At 38.2% G+C, this 19,606-nt stretch overlaps 1 protein-coding gene across 3 annotated transcripts in view; it reads right to left on the bottom strand.

The window, feature by feature from the left end:
* Nucleotides 1-3,692: 3,692 nt before the first annotated feature.
* The window catches only part of FAM149A (family with sequence similarity 149 member A), a 28,351-nt gene continuing 12,437 nt past the window's right edge, over nucleotides 3,693-19,606 (bottom strand). For all 3 annotated transcript variants that reach the window (XM_064149020.1, XM_064149019.1, XM_064149018.1), the window contains exons 2-14: nucleotides 18,396-18,506; nucleotides 17,058-17,190; nucleotides 14,652-14,794; nucleotides 12,543-12,668; nucleotides 12,215-12,385; nucleotides 10,321-10,511; nucleotides 8,852-9,003; nucleotides 7,598-7,701; nucleotides 7,267-7,494; nucleotides 6,813-6,933; nucleotides 5,943-6,068; nucleotides 5,409-5,496; nucleotides 3,693-4,992 (exon numbers count right to left, since the gene is read on the bottom strand). In XM_064149020.1, coding sequence (XP_064005090.1) covers nucleotides 4,922-4,992; nucleotides 5,409-5,496; nucleotides 5,943-6,068; nucleotides 6,813-6,933; nucleotides 7,267-7,494; nucleotides 7,598-7,701; nucleotides 8,852-9,003; nucleotides 10,321-10,511; nucleotides 12,215-12,385; nucleotides 12,543-12,668; nucleotides 14,652-14,737 — 1,464 coding nt within the window. In that variant the 5' untranslated portion in view covers nucleotides 14,738-14,794; nucleotides 17,058-17,190; nucleotides 18,396-18,506 and the 3' untranslated portion in view covers nucleotides 3,693-4,921. The remainder of the gene's footprint in view (nucleotides 4,993-5,408; nucleotides 5,497-5,942; nucleotides 6,069-6,812; nucleotides 6,934-7,266; nucleotides 7,495-7,597; nucleotides 7,702-8,851; nucleotides 9,004-10,320; nucleotides 10,512-12,214; nucleotides 12,386-12,542; nucleotides 12,669-14,651; nucleotides 14,795-17,057; nucleotides 17,191-18,395; nucleotides 18,507-19,606) is intronic.

Raw genomic sequence — 19,606 nt, 5'->3', positions numbered from 1 at the left:
TATTACTGTCTACAACTACCTGAAGGGGCATTGTAGCCAGGTGGGGGGTGGCCTCTTCTCCCAGGCAACCAGCAATAGAACAAGGGGACACAGTCTCAAGTTGTGCCAGGGTAGGTATAGGCTGGATATTAGGAAGAAGTTCTTCACAGAGAGACTGATTTCCCATTGGAATGGGCTGCCCAGGGAGGTGGTGGAGGCACCGTCCTTGGGGGTCTTCAAGAAAAGACTGGATGAGGCACTTAGTGCCATGGTCTAGTTGACTGGATAGGGCTGGGTGATAGGTTGGACTGGATGATCTTGGAGGTCTCTTCCAACCTGGTTGATTCTATGATGATTCTATGATTCTATGACACAGTGCCTGAAAGGGGTCAAATGCTTCAGATAGAAAGTACCTTTCTTCAATTGGGTTGATGGCTTCAACAGTTTAAATAAGCCAGAACCCATGCAGACTCACAATCATGAGCAGCACTTCAAGTCACAGCAATTACTTCTTGGCTCATAAGGCCTTTACTGGTCTCACTGTTGAATGCTCAGTTACAGGCTAAAAGGCACCAGTAACACCTGTGTCACAACTTGTAACATGCTTAGGTAGAAGTGGTGTCACACCCACCATATGCCCTGCTTCCCTTCCTGCCTTGGGAGGATCGAGGGTCTCTTCTCACTGCTGCAGGACTACTTAGTGCCTGCTCCTCAACACCTCCAATGCTCAGAAATCTTGTGGACAAAGAGATGTTCAGTAAAAATACAGCATGATTTACTCAGTTCAAAAAACCTCACCCCCTAAATAAACAGAAAAAAAATTCTTATAGACATATTTCTCCTGTCCATTTTGTACCAAAGCTGACTGCACTGGCACCATAAACAAAACAACCAAGATATGAAATACACATCAAGAAAATTCAGAATATCAGAAGTTAACAGCTGATGACCCTTGGCAGCAAAGGGAAGTATATTTGGGCACTTTGTTCCTGCAGTCTCCCAGCAGACACCATCATAAATCCTGGCTATTGCATTTTTCTGCACAGTAAGCAGCTGGAAATGAACTTTGCTACTCTCACCACTATTTGCAATAGCTTGTGACAGAAAGTTGCAGATGCCTACCATATCTTGCAAACATAGGAGGCGAGTTACATAGTCACAACTCCCCTCTTTCGTTCAGGTGGCATCCCAGGAAGGAAGTAAACAAGTAGGATTAAGAGGCTCACCTTTTGCCTTTGTAGAATGGAGATTAGCTTCCTGTTTGCTGCCTTTATGGAGCAAATAAACAGATGAAGTGGTTGTAATTCTGAGTCCAAAACCTGTGTTTCTAACTGCTAGTAACTCCTTCTGCAGGGGAAAAAAAAACACCCAAAACAAAAAATGAACAGTGCAACAGCAGGGACAGGGGTGAAAAGTCACAGGGAAAGCAATAAGGAACACAACAGAACAAATATTCTAAAATCCTGCCAGTGGCTGACAGTGGTGATGCTGCTAGCAAAAGGCAAAAGCTACACTGGAGTGAGATGTGAAAGATGTACCCCTGAAAAATTAAATGAAAGAACTGGCACCTCTAAGGCCTAATCTTGTTACTGAGCCTTGCAGCCATTACGAACCTTGGAAGACATTCTTTAGAAAGGACTTTTCTACTAGATTGCAATCAGAAATCATTTTTCACCCAGACAACTATTTGCTCAGTGCTGGATTTCAACAGGCACTCTAGTGGTTAGTGAATCTTTGCTTTTATGAATGCATGCAACAGTGCAAATCTGCATTTACTCTCCCTCTCACCTAAGTGTAAGCCTACCTGCCCATGCTGACAGAAGGTACACATCCTGTCAACAGCTATGTCAGCACACAGGCACAATGACAATGCAGTCTTCTGCTGTTCCCTAGAATGCAGGGCTGGGTTCTTTGATAAGGAAATCAATAAAATCATTATCAGCAAGAAAAAAAAAATCCAAAGCAAAACGGATCTGATACAAAGGAAGGGCAAAAGAGAAGTGCACGAGACATTCTGATGAACTATGCTGTCCTTTTCACATTAGTCCTTTGCCCCAGCCAAACCATACTTGACATTTTTCCTACCCTTTGGAAAACACAGAGCATCCACAACAAGCAAGATCACCCAGTTGCTATCTTCATAATCACTGCAATTAATTTGCAAATAGAAAGGGGTTTTCCTAGGAAAAGTTCTCTCTTTCTCAACATATATAATGTGATTAAAATTTACATAGAAAGCTACTGCCACCGAAAAAAAAGTTAATTTGCAATTCAACACAGTCATCACCTCCACAAATACACTACAGTATGTCTCCATTTGAAAAGAAACCTGTGCTGAACAGCTCAGAGATGTCCTCTCCAGTGCTCAGAGAGGAATTCTATGGGCTGGTGCTAAAGTTTATGGCATTGTAGCTCAAAAATCTAGGCTTCAAAACCCAAAGCTTAAGACTTCAGCTTCTAATCGTTCTGTGGATTATCTTTCCTCAGACAGGTAAAGGAGACTAACAGCATTTGAGAGACCACAGCTGTGTTTTTCAGAGGCAAACTGATCGCTGTGATGCTCACCTCAATCAAGTGTACCATTGCCATGGTTTCTGTAACCTGGCATTCATCGTAGAGCAGCAGCTGCTTTATTCTGTAGATACCAATTGGGCTCCTTTACCACATGATTTTTTTCATTAATTAATTATCCCTAACTAAATATAGAAATTTGTGTGGTCTCTAAGAAGTTAAAATCTCAAATGCAAGTATAATACTATGTCTTGCAGGCCACCAGCCATTCCTCAGTAAACAGCCTACTGTTGTGGAGCAATTCTGGTAGTATACTAGTGATTATGTCATAACTAATAGACATCACCATGAAGCAGCTGGAAAGCATTGCAACTGTGTTTATTCATCTATGTGTCAACAAGAAAAACGTACTCCCAAGTTGGATGCCCACAACCCACCCCAAGGTGGTTCTGCCCAATGGTCTGTGGTTCGTCTAGAGCCTACAGGGCCTCCTACTTGCCAAATTCTAGCAAGCCTAAAGAAAACATTTAGTAGCTTGGTAAACATTGCATGAAACTAGCCATAAGTCTCAGATCATGAATAAAAGGGTCAGATTAGGATCTGGAAGAACTTGTCATGGTGGGTCACAGAAACACACAGTACTGCAAGTCTGCCTATGTGCACCCTTGCAATGTAGAATATTTGGTGCCCAGCATTTGCTCTAGGAAATTCACTGTCCACATCTGATGTGCCTGTGTATAACACCATCATAGCTATACATCCTGCACTTCCAAAAGTACCAGATGGTGAACAGCTCTTCACTGTGTTGTTCCTGCTTCTGATGCTACCGAAGCAAACCAGTGGACAGACATCTTTTCATTTAATCCTCAACATAAGATCTGGGTTACCATAAAGTTCCATGGGGCATGGGATACTTTTTGTCAGTTCCTCTTCATTCCTCTGTCAATGTCCATATGTATTGTACAGGAGGAAGCTCTCGTGAGAGCAAGAGGATATTTTGGACTCATCATTGAAGACAGATTGGAATTCTGTCATTTTTCAGCTGAGATTTCTGAAGAAACTGCACCAAACTTACCTGCAGCTGTATGAAATCAACCTGCAACTCCAAAGGAAAAGCATTCTGCTTTCTCAGAATCTATACCATAGTACCGTACCGCTAGTCAGTAAACTTGCAGGCAAAGAAAAATACTAAGCCAGGAAAGTGATTTACAAATGCTTTCATTTACTCAAAAGAATGCAGTACTCAATGGCCATTTACAAAACCCAGAAATCTTATTAACGGTACAGATATAAAATATGCTTTGCAAATGGTTTGCCTTGGATTACCAATCCTTGAACACTCATAAAAAGAAGTAAGGGTTAGTTCTCAAGTAGAAGAAATTGGTTCTATTCTCACCTGCAGAATTTGGGCAAATTACTAAGTTTTCCTTCTCCTTCCTTCTCCAGCTTTCAGCCTCATTTACTTAAATTGGTGGCTCTCTGATGGAAGGAAGAATCCCTGACTGTGAAGACACACTGCACTAATAGCTATGGACCTGATCAAGGCTCTGATTTGTGGACAGAATTCAATCCCAGTCTCATCTTTGATCTTCCTATTTGGATCTACACTAAGAGGTATAAAATAATTCTTTCATCACCTAAGTACATCTTTTCATGTTGAAACTTTGACGGCTTGGATATTTCAAAATATCATTAATTGGTAAAATTACAGGCATTATTTCACAAAACTCAAGAAATGGGAGCAGTCTTACCAACTTATCAGCATCTATAATCATGCTTGGCCTGGCAGGGAAGACATTACATCCTGTAAACAAAGTTTACCCAGCAGTTCCCATAGTTATTGATGACTGGAACAGAATAAGTAAAAGCAATGAATGAATTCTATCTCAAAAGAATCAAAGAAGAAAAAGTAGAGACAGGCAACATTTACAAGAGACTAACTGCAATAAGCAGACAGACTTAAAAATGGAGAAATGTTAAAACAGCAGCTAAAGAGGAAATACCACTGTTTAAAAGTATGAATTGTATATATAACTGATGTTTGGATAAACAAGAACATCTGTAACACTGAGGAAACATGAAAAAGTGAGATTAAGTCATCATGGCCTAAACATAACTGACTTGCCTCTATAGGTAGAACAACAATTTGTTAAGGAAAGAAAAGAAGGAATGCCCAAGAAGAAAGTGCAGCAGCATCTTGACTCTGTAAATAGAACAGACATCTCAACCACTTACTTCCTTTTGCTCTAATTTTTAATCTAACCTCTGGTCAGACAACTCAAAAAAAAGAAAAAAGCAATACAGGCATCCTGAGGATTGAAAGGCTCAAAGGAAATGCACATGTCCTCTGTTACACAAGACACTAGCTGGAAAATTTAGCACATCAGTCTTCTGTTCATTGCAGGGACTTTCTCCTTCTCACTAAGGTGTGTTAAGAAATCTGAAATCTCTTCCTTGATGATGGGGTATTTCTCTGAAAGGATCTACAGTAATGCTGTGAGCCTAGGAAAGATTAAACATTGTTTGTTAATTATTGTAGCATCTGAAAGACCCTCCAAGATTATTTTCATCAAGTTACTTGCATCAGCTTGCTCAGATCAGGCTTTGCTAACATGCCTTTATTATATCACCTTTTATATAAGTCAGTTAGATAATATTTAAACTCAAGGAACTTCCAACAAATAAAGGTTACACACAAGCATCCAGACACTTCAGAAACTAGCTTTATTGTAATGATGGAACTAAACAAGACATATAACACCAAAAGAAAAGAGAGCAGCCTTACAGCTGAAAGACATAGCTGCAAACCAATATTGGGTTTTTTGAGTTTATTTATTTAAGAGAGCTTTTAATTATGTTAAAAATGTACTATGGGCTAATACAATTTGTTGGGTTTTTGCCTTCCAAGTGATTCTTACTTTGCCTGCCAATTAAAGATCCTTGACCTGTCCCTCTGTGGTTAGGACAATCCATGAGAGTCAGTGATCTTTTCTGAGGTGTGTCTGTCTGCAAGAAGAAAAGACATACTATTAGCTAGTATGCATGCTTATCTACTGAAATGGTTTGATTACAGCAGATTGGGTCCTACCAAGTTGCAAAGCTCCACGTAATGCTAAAATTGCACTTTTCTAATGCACGTTGTGCTAGTTTGAAACAAGCTAGAATGTTTTGGTTTTGGTTCTAGCTTGCTGCAAACTAGCACACATGTTCTTAGAGGAACTGTTTGATGCATTAGACTTGGAAAAAAAAAACCTTCCTCATATACTCGTCCTGCTTTCCAAAGTCCTACAGCTTTCCAGAGGGTATAAATATCCTCCTTTCTACAGGTAGCAGGAATTTCTGTACACAAGAAATGAGAAGAGTCTCAATACATGAGACCTTCTGTAGACAAACAGTGGGCATGAATGGAAGTTTCGTCACTTTTTCTTGTCTCTGCTTACACTGTAACATACCCTGAATGCCTGAGTTGTGTTGGGCCTCGAAAACTGATCAATAATAGTTCTTTCTCTTAGTGGCCGTTGCTCTGTACTGCCAGGCACTGCACTCGATACTCTGCTACGACCATATCGTCCTTGATGCTGATAGAATTAAAAAGAGCATTAAAGAGAATGCAGCATCTGAATTTGTTATAGTAATATATTTTCCATTGTCAGACAAAAAAAAAAAAAAGAGTTGAAAAGGCAAACCACAAACCAAAAGCACTGATTTAAAGTAATAAGTAATTTTCAAACAGATTTGAGACTGCTCCTTCATATCAATATATAATCCCCAAAGGTTTGTATTAGAGCAACAATAACAGACTTTACATGCGTCTCAATCATAAATATTATTCAGAAGCAAAATAATGTCAACATGCCAATTTACTTTCATTATGATTTATTACTGATCTATCCTTCAAAAATAGGCCAGTCTGAGTAAGGTTTCTCTTTCTTTTCAGCATCCTTTTCTGCTTTAGTCTGTATGATTTTCTATGTCTTACAACCAAACATTAGTGAATAAAACATTGAAAAAAAACTATTTAAATCCAGATGTAGGTAACTTCAAGGTTACTGTCTGGTTGGTTTGTTGCTTTTCTCATTGGTGGTTTTTTTTTTTAGAAGCAGACTTTTCTGTCAGAGAAAAGCTTTTCCACCATATTATTTTTTCCCACCTGAGGTTTTAAACTGGCTCCCCTTACAGTCTACCACGGTGTAACACACAATAGCATGGTAAGAACGTGTATTAAATATGCACAAAACTGCTTATTTCAACAACTGACACAGAGCAATTTATTTCTAAGTAGCTTGAAGTTTTTCACCTGTATAAAAATGAACACAACTTACAGAGCTTAGTGGCAGTCTAGGTACTGAAAAATATTGTTCAACAGCCTCTGAGTTTATTGGTGGCAACTTGGTCTGGGTTGTAGGTGCATGAGCAGAAGATAAACGACCTAAGCTGGCAACCCTGCAGAATTTTAAGAGATCTTCTTTTAGGAAAACTCATATTAACAACTTCTTCGCTGAAGTAATATGAAACTACTAAAACACTACATTTCTTTATAGAGCTCAACTACAGAACAACACCTAATATAGCAAAAAAATTTAAAACCAAACCAAAACAAAAAGCTACCAAATGCCCCTCTTCAAAAAACACAGTTCTGTTTGCTCGCTTTTTCTCTCTGAATTCTAGAATTCATAATAGATGTCAGGGTAGTTATCAAGTACTTTGCAAAATCCTTCACTGGTGAAATTTCAGTAAAGTTCTGAGGAAAGCAGAGAATAAAATGAAAAAACTCACAATTTAGTCCCCCTAAGGATTTCATCATTGTACATATTAGGAGCTTTTGAGGAGAGTTGGTCAGAAGTGAGAGAAGGCAACCTACGATGGCTTGGTAGTTTCCTAGAAGACGCCAGCAGTACCCGAGATGATGAGAGAACACTGCTATCAGCAATTCTCCTCTGCCTAGTATGCACTGAATTTGGAGCCCTGGAACCAATGCTATACTGTTTGTCTTCTTTGTCATTCCTAAGGAAAACAAAACAAAACAAAAAAGAGAGAGAAGAATGAGATATAAGGAATGAGGATGAATAAAATGTCAATACCAAAACTGTCAATATTAAAACCTTACTGTATTTTTTCTACTGTGGCAACATGCCTCTGTTGGAGCGGTTTTGCTTGAATTGTCATCACACCATCCAGATCACTATAAAAGTTGCTGGAGAAACGGTGAACCTAGTTAAAGCAGTAAGTATGAATTAACCTTTAGTTTTTCTGAAGGAAAACCTCACAAAAGCACATAGAGAAAGAGGTATTTTACTTGTTTCTTAGAAAAGTCGCTGTTAATGTGGTTCAGTAGAACTTTCAGTAGTAGATAGGACAAGGATGTTGTTTTGCTTATTTTAAACAAGAATCTTGTGAACAGAACTTGGGTAATTTATGTACTGATTTGCAACTCAATTTGCAATAAAAGTTTCAGTCAAAGCTGGAGTTCAGTTTTCTGAAGTTTCCATTTTTCCCCAGCACAATCCAGTTCAGAGGTACAGAGCCTGAGCATTACTTATTTAAGCATTTTACAACTTCTGGCTCCTGGGACTACTACAGAACCAAGTACACCAATGGGGAACACCAAGAATGCTGTGGTATCTTTTCCATGTTTCTTATTTCCCTACCCAACCAGCACAGAAAAAAGGATGCCTGAATCAAATAGAGACAGAGAAACAAAAAAACAACAAAACAAAAAAAAATACCAAACCAACAAAACCCAAACAAAATCCTCTACCAGTGGCCAGAAAAGAAAAACATTGCAAAACAGGACTCAGGGGACAAAATGAGGAGGTAGCAAGCAGGATAGAAAAGGATATGTTATCAACACAAACATGAATTTCTACAAGTAAGGCCTAATGCCAGTACACTGATGGATGTACTACTGAAGAATGCCCTTTTACAAGAGGCAAAAGAAATTAAAAAGGAATGACAGAGTCTGTAACTCACAGGGTTGCAAGTAAAGCACTTCAATTTCCAACATCACATCTCTGCAGTCCAGAGAAGAGCCTGATTTGCTCTCTTAATTCTACCAAGAGGAAATGACTAAACCACTTATAAAAGCAGAATTATTTTGTAAGAATGGAATACAGTTGAAGAAGTGTTTCTTTGTAAATCAACTTTAGCAATATGTTAGTGGTAAACAGCACCTTTAAGAACCACCAAAGAAGGATAGTGAAAAAGAAATGCACATCTGATAAACCTACATTTAAAATTACCTGGACATGGTAACTGGTTTGGAAGAAAACAAAAATTAAGAAGAGCCTTTTTTAGCTTCAAGCAGGAATTTGTTCATGGCTAGTAGAATAAAGAACACTATTTTATGTAAAGTTATTTTTACCTGTGAGGAAACAAAGTGAGACCCAAAAGACACAGTTCGTGCTCGAGAGCCTCTGGAAAGAGGAATGCTCCCAGCATCTGCTGCAACACGAACTGGCAAATGTGGCAGTTTTGCTGTAGCAGTTTTCAGTTTTTCCACTTGTTTGTCACATTCTGCACGACAGGAAATAAAAAAGAAAGAAAAAAAAGTAGAGGGAGTAAGAGGAGTTGTATATGTTTACCAGCCATTATTTGTTGAGATTCAAACCATACACTTCACAGTAAATAAAAACTTCAAGTTTCCAGGATATTTAAAAATCTACCATAAATACTGATTTTTCAGAAAACATTCCTGTACATTTATGTTTTGCCTGTCATTGATAAACAAATTGGTCTGTATAGGTAGAGTTGGAAGGTAATGTTTAAGAAAATACTGCTATGACTCTTGGCACATTATTTACAAGTTCCCAGAGATTGTTTTTTTAAAGCAGATTTTTTTCATTGAAAAAGTCTATCAGTTCTATATTTATCTGACAGCAGCTACACAGTTTTGCTTTTTGTAGATACATTACCATCTTATTTCTATTATAAACTCAAATTCTTCTACCCTCATAACAGAAATATTTTGGTTAGCAATCTACTTGTCTTAAGTTTATGCCTTCATAAAAGGGCAAGCCTAGCAGAAAACTGCTAAGCTTTCCTCCCTAAACTATAACATTGAGCTAAGCAATCCATCTATGGTGTGAAAAGTCCTTTACTATTTTGAAAACACCTGAAACCTTATGTTCTGATGTTGCAAATATTCCAAGAGACTTTGTCATTTCTCACTTTGTCATAGACTTCCATTTGAGGATGAATGCAACTTGCACTTGAGAATGAATGTAACTTACATTTGAGGTAATTTCCAAAACCCATTTCTACATATTCTTCTGTCACTAACTTTTTAAAACACACTGAAAGAACAGAAATCTCCCTCAGCCTCCAGAAGACAACACACATACACTAAATACAAGCTTACTTGTAGTTAATTTTCCTAGCTTTTGCTTTTCCTTACTACAGTCTACATGCACACAAAGATATAAAATAAAATTAAATGCATCACCATTTCTTCATCCTTTTGCACCATCAGCATGACTGACTGTCTCACTTCAACAATCTGACTGCCTAAGGGTTCTTTGTATCACCAGAGCTCAAATAATGAGAACTAGAGACCAGGTCATTGGTGATCCTCTGATAAAAACATCACTTTGCATCACAAGCTGGCAATTAGAATTTTTTTTTTAAAGTATGCCCTCTCACACAAAACTCCTACAAAATTAGTAGGACTGCTTTTATTTCAGGTGTGTGCACCCTATAGTGCTGTAGTACTAACATGGTTATCTTAAAAGAACCAGATCTCCCAAGCTCTATTTAAGGATGATAAAAAATATAAATAAAAACCACTTTTCTGAGTTTGATTCAATAAAAAATGTATCTGAAAATTGCAAATACCCGGGATGCTAGCTTCCCAATTTTTTTTAATCAGTTCCTCCAATATTCCAGTTACATTGCTCCAGATACAATCAAATACTTCAGAAACCACAGCATCTTTGATACAGGCATCAGGAGAAACAGGGGGAATGCCACGCTTGCTCCTCTTCTCAGCAAGACGTAGTTTCTTTCCTTCCCAGTCCTCATCATCACTGATAAAAGAAGCAAATTGAAATTAATTCCTATGGGTACAGACTTTTCCGCCACTCCTCCTTCTGATATACTGAATGAATAGAAATATATATATATGAAAGAAAAACTATTTAGATTTAGATCATGAAAAAATTCAAAATTCGAATGCACAAAGTACCTTTGGGAAAAGAACTTATCACATATAATTTAAAAATTCAGTTAGGGCATTACAATAGAAGGAACATTTGTATATATTTCATATTATCTTTACCAGAATGTACCAGAACTACTATCTGCTGCATTTGGCAGGAGGATTCTCACATAGAACATTCTTTTTTATCACATCCTGTGTACCTGCATATATCTGTTACGCTCCATTACTGATCAAAGACAAACAACTTCAAAAGATTTCTGCAACCTGCAGAGCTCATAACCTTACACTCACTCCATTCCCTTACATCACTGTGTGGACAGCTACTACTTTTTCACTTTTCCCTCTCCCTCCATACCTAGGAAGCACAGTGTAGCAACATTTTCTAATCCGACCACTCAAGAAGAAAGTATTAACTATTTTATTTTTAAATTCATGATACTTCTTTATATGCAAATGCAATTTTTATGAGGTTATAAAGCTGATATCAAATCTATACAGGTTTGTACTACTTTCCTTTCTCTTCTCGTGTCACTTCTCCCTCAAACTTGATTGCAAACTTAAGTATAATTGAGACTTGGCTGAATTATCCAACTTGTGAAATGAGCAATCTGTTTTCATACCAGGCTTTGTAATGTCTCATGTTTTAATTATGAAAAACAAGGTATTTCAGAATTGAAGGAAACAAGAAACAACAAACCAAGGAGGCCCAAAGCAGAGAACGTACTTTCAGAGAAGTCTCTCTTCCAAATTAAGTTTGCTTACTTAACAAAATGAAGAGAGAAGAATGATAAAAGAATTATTAGAACCTAAACCCTTTCCAAAAAGGCAGCTATCCAGGCCATGTCTTTCAAAAACAAGAGTGAAAGGGTTAGGATTTCTCAGTTTTTCAGAACAACCATGTAAGTCCATCAAACTTTAGCAGAAAAAGTTCTTTTTTCTACCCCACTGATCCCATCAATGTTTCCTTGTCAGAGATCTAGAAAACAGCACGTTGTCTTTCTTCCACCTAGAAGACTAGCTGCTGAAACATTCAGCTAGCTCACAGGAAATCCAGGAAGCACTGCCAAGAAGACAGCTGCATGATCCTGTCATTGACAAGAGTTCTCTTAACCACAGGTTGTATCCTGCACGTCTCCTCACAAAGCTGTTACACGCTGCATAGAAAGACTCATTAAAGCAGGCAATGACAACACCTACAGTTTAATGACCTCAAACAACCTGCTGGTCAAGGTACTGACATGGAGAGAAGAGATTCCTTCATTCTACTTACTTTCCTAAATTGAAAAATTCATTTTATTCAATCTCCATGCAAAGAATACCTCCAAACTACTAGTGGTTAGGACACATTCCTCTGACACGAGAGATGAATTTTCAATCACTAATAAGACAACATACCTAATCTTTCACATGTCTAGTAAGTGCTCTGACCACTGTGCTACCAAATACAGAGACAGAAGGAAGAGTCTTTTACTTAAAAGAAACACTGATCTGAGAGAGTTCACTGATTGTTTTTTTCATTCTATTATTTAAATATATACATAAATATATATATATATATATATTATTTACAGCTCCTTGCTGTCAAAGGCAAGATATTCTTCTATTTTTCCATCCATATCATAGATTTCTTCCTCCAGAAACAAATACATGGATGAGTCAGAAATCCTAACAGAACTTGAATCCAGTGATTTATGTATTGGAGATGCTGTTGGGATCAATTTAGAGCCTGAAATGCAGAGCCTGAAAAAAATATGAACAAAATAAGAATCCAATATTTCAAGAAAGAAGAAAGTTCATATTTAATCATGCTAAAATCTTTCAGTAATACAACAGTAACATTCATACATGTTTATGAAGAGGGAAGACCAAAAAGAAAACTTAAAAAAAACTAACATACTGTTTTATATTACTAGTACATTCATGGAGGTAAGATAAACACTTGGCGTCCACACAGTTATCACTTCTGCTTGGAAAATGCTGAAAGCCTTCATCATTTGGCAATAGGAGCTGCCTTCCCAGAACCCTGAACACAAATGAGAGAATAAGCAATATTTTAGATGGTAATCCACTCCATATGCAAATATCAATGCAGAAACACCTGCAAACAATAGACAATGTGAAAACCTGATATATTACCACTGTCTAGTAGGCAAGTCATTACAAGTTAAGACAATTTATACAAGATGAGATTCCATAATTTTTAAGAGCAAATAATTATGCTTGGTAGATTGTTATAAAGGCAGATAAAGTAAATGCACTTTTTTTCATAACAAAACTACATAACAGATATTTTAAAATAGAGGGAGAAGACAAATAGACAAACATCTGCTATTACTTCTAGAACAGCTTTCCCTAGAATTCCCAAGGGATCTCAAAGGAACTTCTCAATAGCACCTTTAGTGCAAGCAGGAATGCTCAGACTCATCTGAACACATTTGTTGAGACTACCTTTTACAGAACAGCCACATGAAGCTCTAAGCAGTAGCTACTTCTACTTTTTATTTTGTAAGACAAGAATGGAAAGCCCCCTCTTTAAATAGATCTCATCTTTCTCTTATAGATGACAGTTTTCAAGTATACTTATTCCCACATGATCAGTTAAGTATTCAGACAACATAACTATTTTACAGAAAAAAAATTTAATTTACAATCAGCAAGCTCCTTGAAGTACAACTCTCAGAAATAAATCTAGCATCCCAGAAGCTGTTCTTCTGAGCAACAAGTCAACACAAACTTGTGTTTTTAAGCTTAAGCTTAAAAACAAAAACAAGTTTAGGGGTTGGGATTTTTTCCCTTTTTAAAAATCACAGATGCACCACATCCTTTAGTATCAAATAATTTTTAAAATATAAAATATTAAAAAAAAAAAAAACACAGCTCTTGCTTCCAGATTTCCTCAGTTTGATTTCATCCTCTTGGATTAGGTTGGCACTGCCAGTACTGTATTTGAATCAAAAAATGGTAAGTACAGTGAATCACTTAAAATAATTTCCAAGTAGTGAAAGAACTCCAAAAATACAGTAAAATGACTTAATATTTTGAATGTATTCCGCCACACAAAAAAATTGTGTCCTTTTTATGCATGTTCTATTAATTTGTACAGTACCTAAAAAAGGCAAGGCATGCTATTGAAAATTGCCTTAGATTTATTAATTAGCTCTTGCTCCTGAAAAAGTGTGACAAGTTTTATTAGTTGATTTTCATTGATATTTATTAGCAACAAGCCTCTACAAGTTCTCTAAAAGCATGGAGATTATGCCATGGATATTGATGGCTTTCTTTTTAATGGTGTTAACAAACCATTGTCTAGAAGACAGACATGTGTAGGTTTATTTTCGAAACAGCTTAGAGTCACCACATCTCACTATGAGTGACATGTCACCACTTAGGAAGGGAGTGCAACACTGACTTCTGTCCCCTGTGTAATAAGAAGCAGATGTCAGGCTGCCCAGACATTTCAGCATACAACTTCTATTCATCAGGTATCTATCCTCCTCAAATAATTAGTGCCAGGTTAATATCACACAATGTTCCACGTTGATTTACACAGGTTAGGAAGACACTATGGTTGTGCAGTATGTATGAAGCAAGTTGGTACTTTCATTTTATATGTATTTTTAGGAGAATCAATAAAAGAATCAATATTTACTTTCTTGGAATGTCATGGTACGTCTTCACTTACAGTAAAACCAAAATGTTTCTTGATAATGACTATTTCTTAGCTAGAAAAAGTCATTATGAAAATGGTGCATTATCTACTCATTACATCCTACTAAACTAACTTTGCCTGCAGTCAGTGTACTAAGCGAAAGAGTGCATTAGCTCCTAGCGCACCCCCACCCAGATGTACTTTTAACTATGGCACTGTTCAGTCTCAGGGACTCAGATTTAAATGCAAAAGTGTTACTGAGACAATAGACCAAAAGCAATTCATACAAGGGTATCTCAAAAATTTGAATTAGAGTGGTAACTGATTAAAACTAGCACCAAGAAGAAACCTTCTTACCTTATATGAGGAAATTGTTCAGCCCAGTCTGCACATTCTGCTTGCAGGCTCTGAGTTTGGGAGGTCACTTTTCCTTCAAACAGCATTTCATCAATCTCCAAAAATAACTGATGCACTCTTTGCGTGTTGGCTTTATCAAATTCCTACATATTATAAAAGTAACAGGTTGCTAGCAAATATGCATACATATATATTAAAACCCACAACTTGGGACAGATATGTCTGATCTTCTCGAAATGGATCTTCAGACTACCTGCTCGGGAGACACAGTTTATATGCCTCAGTGCAAAACAAAGCCAATACCAACAACCCAAGCATCTAGTCTGAAAAAGGTGATTTAGCAAAAAAAATAAATAGCTATCTAGGACTAGCCAAAACAAAGCACCAGTTACAAGATATCTAGACTCCTGCCTCTCTCCCCACTCCAACAGGGGGTGAAGCATGCACACTGTATCTCTGGGATCTATGGCACCAAAGCTCCCCTTTTTTGAGCAATGCTTCTCTTTTCTGAGTAAAACAGCCAGAAGGGCAAAGAGAGGTCTTCTGTCTCCTTTTTATGTCAGACCAGCCGTTATTAAACAGCCCTCATTGTGAGGACCTTCCACATCTTTCCCCTGAAAGTACAACTCAGTGCAACCAGAAACAGGTGAACTCAGTGGCATACTAAAGTAACAGGGAAGAATCTGACATTATTCAGTAATGTGAACACAAGCACTTGACTGAAGGTGCCTTGGCTAGAGGATGTTCATACTGATATTTGGCTACTTAGACACTGGAGTACTGAAAAAAGCACTAATACTCAGGGCTGAAATCGCAGCTGTTCACTTCCAGCTGAGTGCTCCAACTATAACAGGCTACAAAAGGGATGACTTTCGTGGAAGGCCAAAATAGGCCAAATTAGGCCTAAACATGTCCTGGCTTGCCCAGACATGTTCTCTACTCTCCCTCCTTCTGCTGATGGGAGAAGCAACTGCGGGAAAGGAAGTCAAAGGCCTGGCGCCTCCGGGTCTCTTTCTCTCCTTCCAAACTTGTTTACAGGGTACCTCATGTGTTTATATACTTGTGTTCTGCCCTAAAAACATTACAGCCCTGACTTTACTAATATGGTCCTGTTTGGCAAAGTGCCATTCTGATTGGTTTATCTATGACCAAAAGCCCATCAATCTCAGGCTATCTTGATAGAAAGACATGAGCAGATAAAGGCAACATGCTTCTGCCTCACTGCTGTTGCATCCTGCCATGCTCTGCTAAGCTACAAGCTAGCTCTGCTATGTTATAACAAGCCCTGACACTTTGAGTTTGTGTACCTGGAAACTGCCTTGTCCAAGTTTACCAGGAATAGTACTGAGTGCCTCCACACCATAGGCTTGCTTAGCCAGCATGACATCATGCCCAACTGCACATCTGCAAGACATCTTGCCTGCCCCTCTGCAAAGCTTTGTGCTGAATCTGGAGCCAAGAGGAACCAGGACCAGGTCAAAGATCACCTGCCTTTCTCCCAGCAAACTTGTTGGAGCCTGGGAAGCCTCAATGGCTATCAAGACACCAACAGAACTCTCTCCAAGTGTTTGGATACTGTCTGGAAACTGTAGTTAGCCCCAAGAGTCCAGAGATATAATTTTGTGAGTAAATACACAAAAGCCTCTTTGTAAAACTCTGTAAAATTCTCTAATTCCAACTGCCTTCTGCCATTATAATGACACTGGAAAATAATGTGAAAGTAACTCCCACTAAGGTTATTGTATGATCCAGGGTCAGGCTTTCTCTTGAAGGGCTGGCAGCAATGGACTGGGTTAGGAAATTACACAAAAGATATGGCAGAACTACCACTGGCAGTCAGAGATGAATTCCTAAACTGAAGAAGGCAGTGACTGCAATGCTTCTGATTCAATGTTGCCAGTCTGCACCAGTCATCCCTCAGAGGTCGGCCTCCCTAATAGGTTTAACCTCTCTCTGCATCATCTACAGAACACAACTGAGCTTAGGAAAAAAGCTAAGCATTACTCAGACTGGGACATTTGCATGCATGCTCATGAACGTAGTTTATGACTCAAAACACTGGGAAATGGTTCGGTGTAGACACTGTGCATCATGCAGCATTAGGAAACACACAGGTTCTCATTCTCTTGAACTCAGAAACCCAAAACTATCTTCTTTGGTAACACAGGTTTATTTTCTCCACATGTCATTGTTTCTTATTTTTTTTGTTTCTTCAGACATCAGATGTACTGAAATCAACTTGCAAACAAGATTAATATCAATTCACATACTTACTCATTAGGCTATAATGAATAAAAGTAGTTAACTTCTATGGAACATATGCTGGATGTCTTTTTTTTTTAAGTAAAAACTAATCTATTCCAAAATATTTAGATAAAATATCCTGTAAAAGTTTCTCTGACATACATCATCCCTCCAGGAGAAAACTGAGCTTCTTTCAGTAGACAAACCAGTATTATAGCTGTTTATTCCAGACCAAGCATTATTCAGCTCTGTAGGTGTTGTACAGCCACTGGATGAAAACGATGAAAGGGCTTCACTGTGAAAAGACCACAAATAAAAATGAATTAACATACTGATTTTCTGTACAAACATTTAAAAAACTAACAGACCTGAACAAATAAATGAACAATTAAACTTAGTCCTGTCACATGCAAGACTTTCAGGGCATGCTCTTAAAATTAATATGAAGAGCTGAAAACAGAAATTTTATGTACAGTGCAATGAGTGTGTGCTCCTGTTTACACCATTTATTGTCTTAATGGCAACTACTTCTACAGGATTACACTTTTATATGTATATATATCACACCAATTGTAAGGGCACTCTAGAATATATCCATGCATACACACACACACACCCCCCATTCTTCTGTTTTGTCCAGTTCAGCTAATGGGCACATCAAAATGATAAGCATACAAAACTATACAAAAGCCTTCTTTAAGTCAGCTAGAAGCGACCGTAAGAAAATTATACAAAGCAGCATAACGTCTCTACAGATGTTTCAAATAGCATTGAGTTACCTGTCTTTTATGTTCATAAATCTGGTGCACTTTAAACCTCAAGCTCTGGGATTCCAGCTCCCAGAAAGGTCTAGCTGGTCCCTGACAGCTACCACCCACCCTAGGATGCAGTGAAAGCAAGGGCAGCCAGACATAACAGACCAGGCAAATTCTAACCAGTGCCAACCAGAATGAAATTTGTTGGAAGTTAACTGACCTGCAATGCTGGTAAGCATTACTTGCATTTAACTTTCCTTCTAGGCTTAGTGGGTGCCCTTCACTATGCTTTTAAAACATGCAAACCCTTAACAGAAAACAGAAGTTCAAACTTTCTCATCAAAGGTTTTGACCAATTTATACCCTGTGCTGAGTGTAATGTGCACATTCATACATACACAGAGGAATTACTCAGCTGGCAAAAGCAGAGGGAACAGCAATTATATTCTCAGCAGAAAGCATCATTCAACAGTAATACACAAGTAACAGACAGCAAAGATGACAGGTGTTATTTTCTTAGTCTTGTAATGATAAATTAAACTGGTGCATAGAGAAGCCTGAACACAGTTATTTCAGCTGACTAAAGTGTTCTTTTGCCTGCAGATTCAAATAATATCTGAAGTGAAATTGCTCAATAGTTGTCATCTCTGTGAATGACCAGATACATGACAGCTGAAATCAAAACCCAATCTTTAAATAACTAAGAGCCAGTTAATGAAGTACTATTACAGACATGAATGCATACCAAGTATAATTGTCGATGGCTTCCTGCACATTTTTCTCAAAAACTGCTGGAAGAAACTCGCCATTTTTTCCAGAAAGGCAATGATTTGTGGAACCTCTGGACAATCCCTTCCTATAAACACAGAAACACATTGTTCCATAATATTTTATAAAAAATTAATACTGCTTCAAATTAACTTCTCATCTCCCCCTAATAGGGGAAGGAATAGAGAAATCCCCCTCCGCAACACCAAGTCACAAATATTCTGCTACTATGCCTTTTCAGAATAAGAGATACTAGAACTTGATCTTTTTTTGTTTTCCAAATACATGACCATATTCTCAAACTTCAAAATAATCTTCAGTATGTATTTAGATGTGTCAGAGAGTTCCTCAGAAGCACTTTTAGAGAAACAGATCACCTCACCTCTGGAAGTTCCTGTTTTCATCTTACAAAGTCCTCAGGTCATAACCATGAATAACAAAATGATTGCATCAAGGTACATTTGTGAATGAGTAACTTTAAAGAAGTAAGTAGCAGTTCAAGAGTTTCCTTGATTTCTTTAGCCAAGAACTGTAGATTCATAGAATCATAGAATCATAGAATCAACCAGGTTGGAAGAGACCTCCAAGATCATCGAGTCCAACCTATCACCCAGCCCTAGCCAGTCAACTAGACCATGGCACTGAGTGCCTCATCCAGTCTTTTCTTGAAGACCCCCAGGGACGGTGCCTCCACCACCTCCCTGGGCAGCCCATTCCAATGGGAAATCACTCTCTCTGTGAAGAACTTCTTCCTAACATCCAGCCTATACCTACCCTGGCACAACTTGAGACTGTGTCACCTTGTTTTATTGCTGGTTACCTGGGAGAAGAGGCCAACCCCCACCTGGCTACAATGCCCCTTCAGGTAGTTGTAGACAGTAATAAGATCACCCCTGAGCCTCCTCTTCTCCAGGCTAAACAGGCCCAGTTCCCTCAACCTCTCCTCATAGGATTTGTGTTCCAGGCCCCTCACCAGCTTCGTTGCCCTTCTCTGGACATGTTCCAGCACCTCAACATCTTTCTTGAATTGAGGGGCCCAGAACTGGACACAGTACTCAAGGTGTGGTCTGACCAGTGCTGAGTACAGGGGAAGAATAACCTCCCTTGTCCTACTGGCCACACTGTTCCAGTAGGCCCTACACCAGTAAGGACTGCACTGCCTTCTCCCTATTTTTTCTTGTTTTCATG

Source organism: Pogoniulus pusillus, chromosome 9, assembly GCF_015220805.1.
Source record: "Pogoniulus pusillus isolate bPogPus1 chromosome 9, bPogPus1.pri, whole genome shotgun sequence".
Taxonomy (NCBI): Eukaryota; Metazoa; Chordata; class Aves; order Piciformes; family Lybiidae; genus Pogoniulus; species Pogoniulus pusillus.
This window is presented reverse-complemented; position numbering and strand designations above follow the sequence as displayed.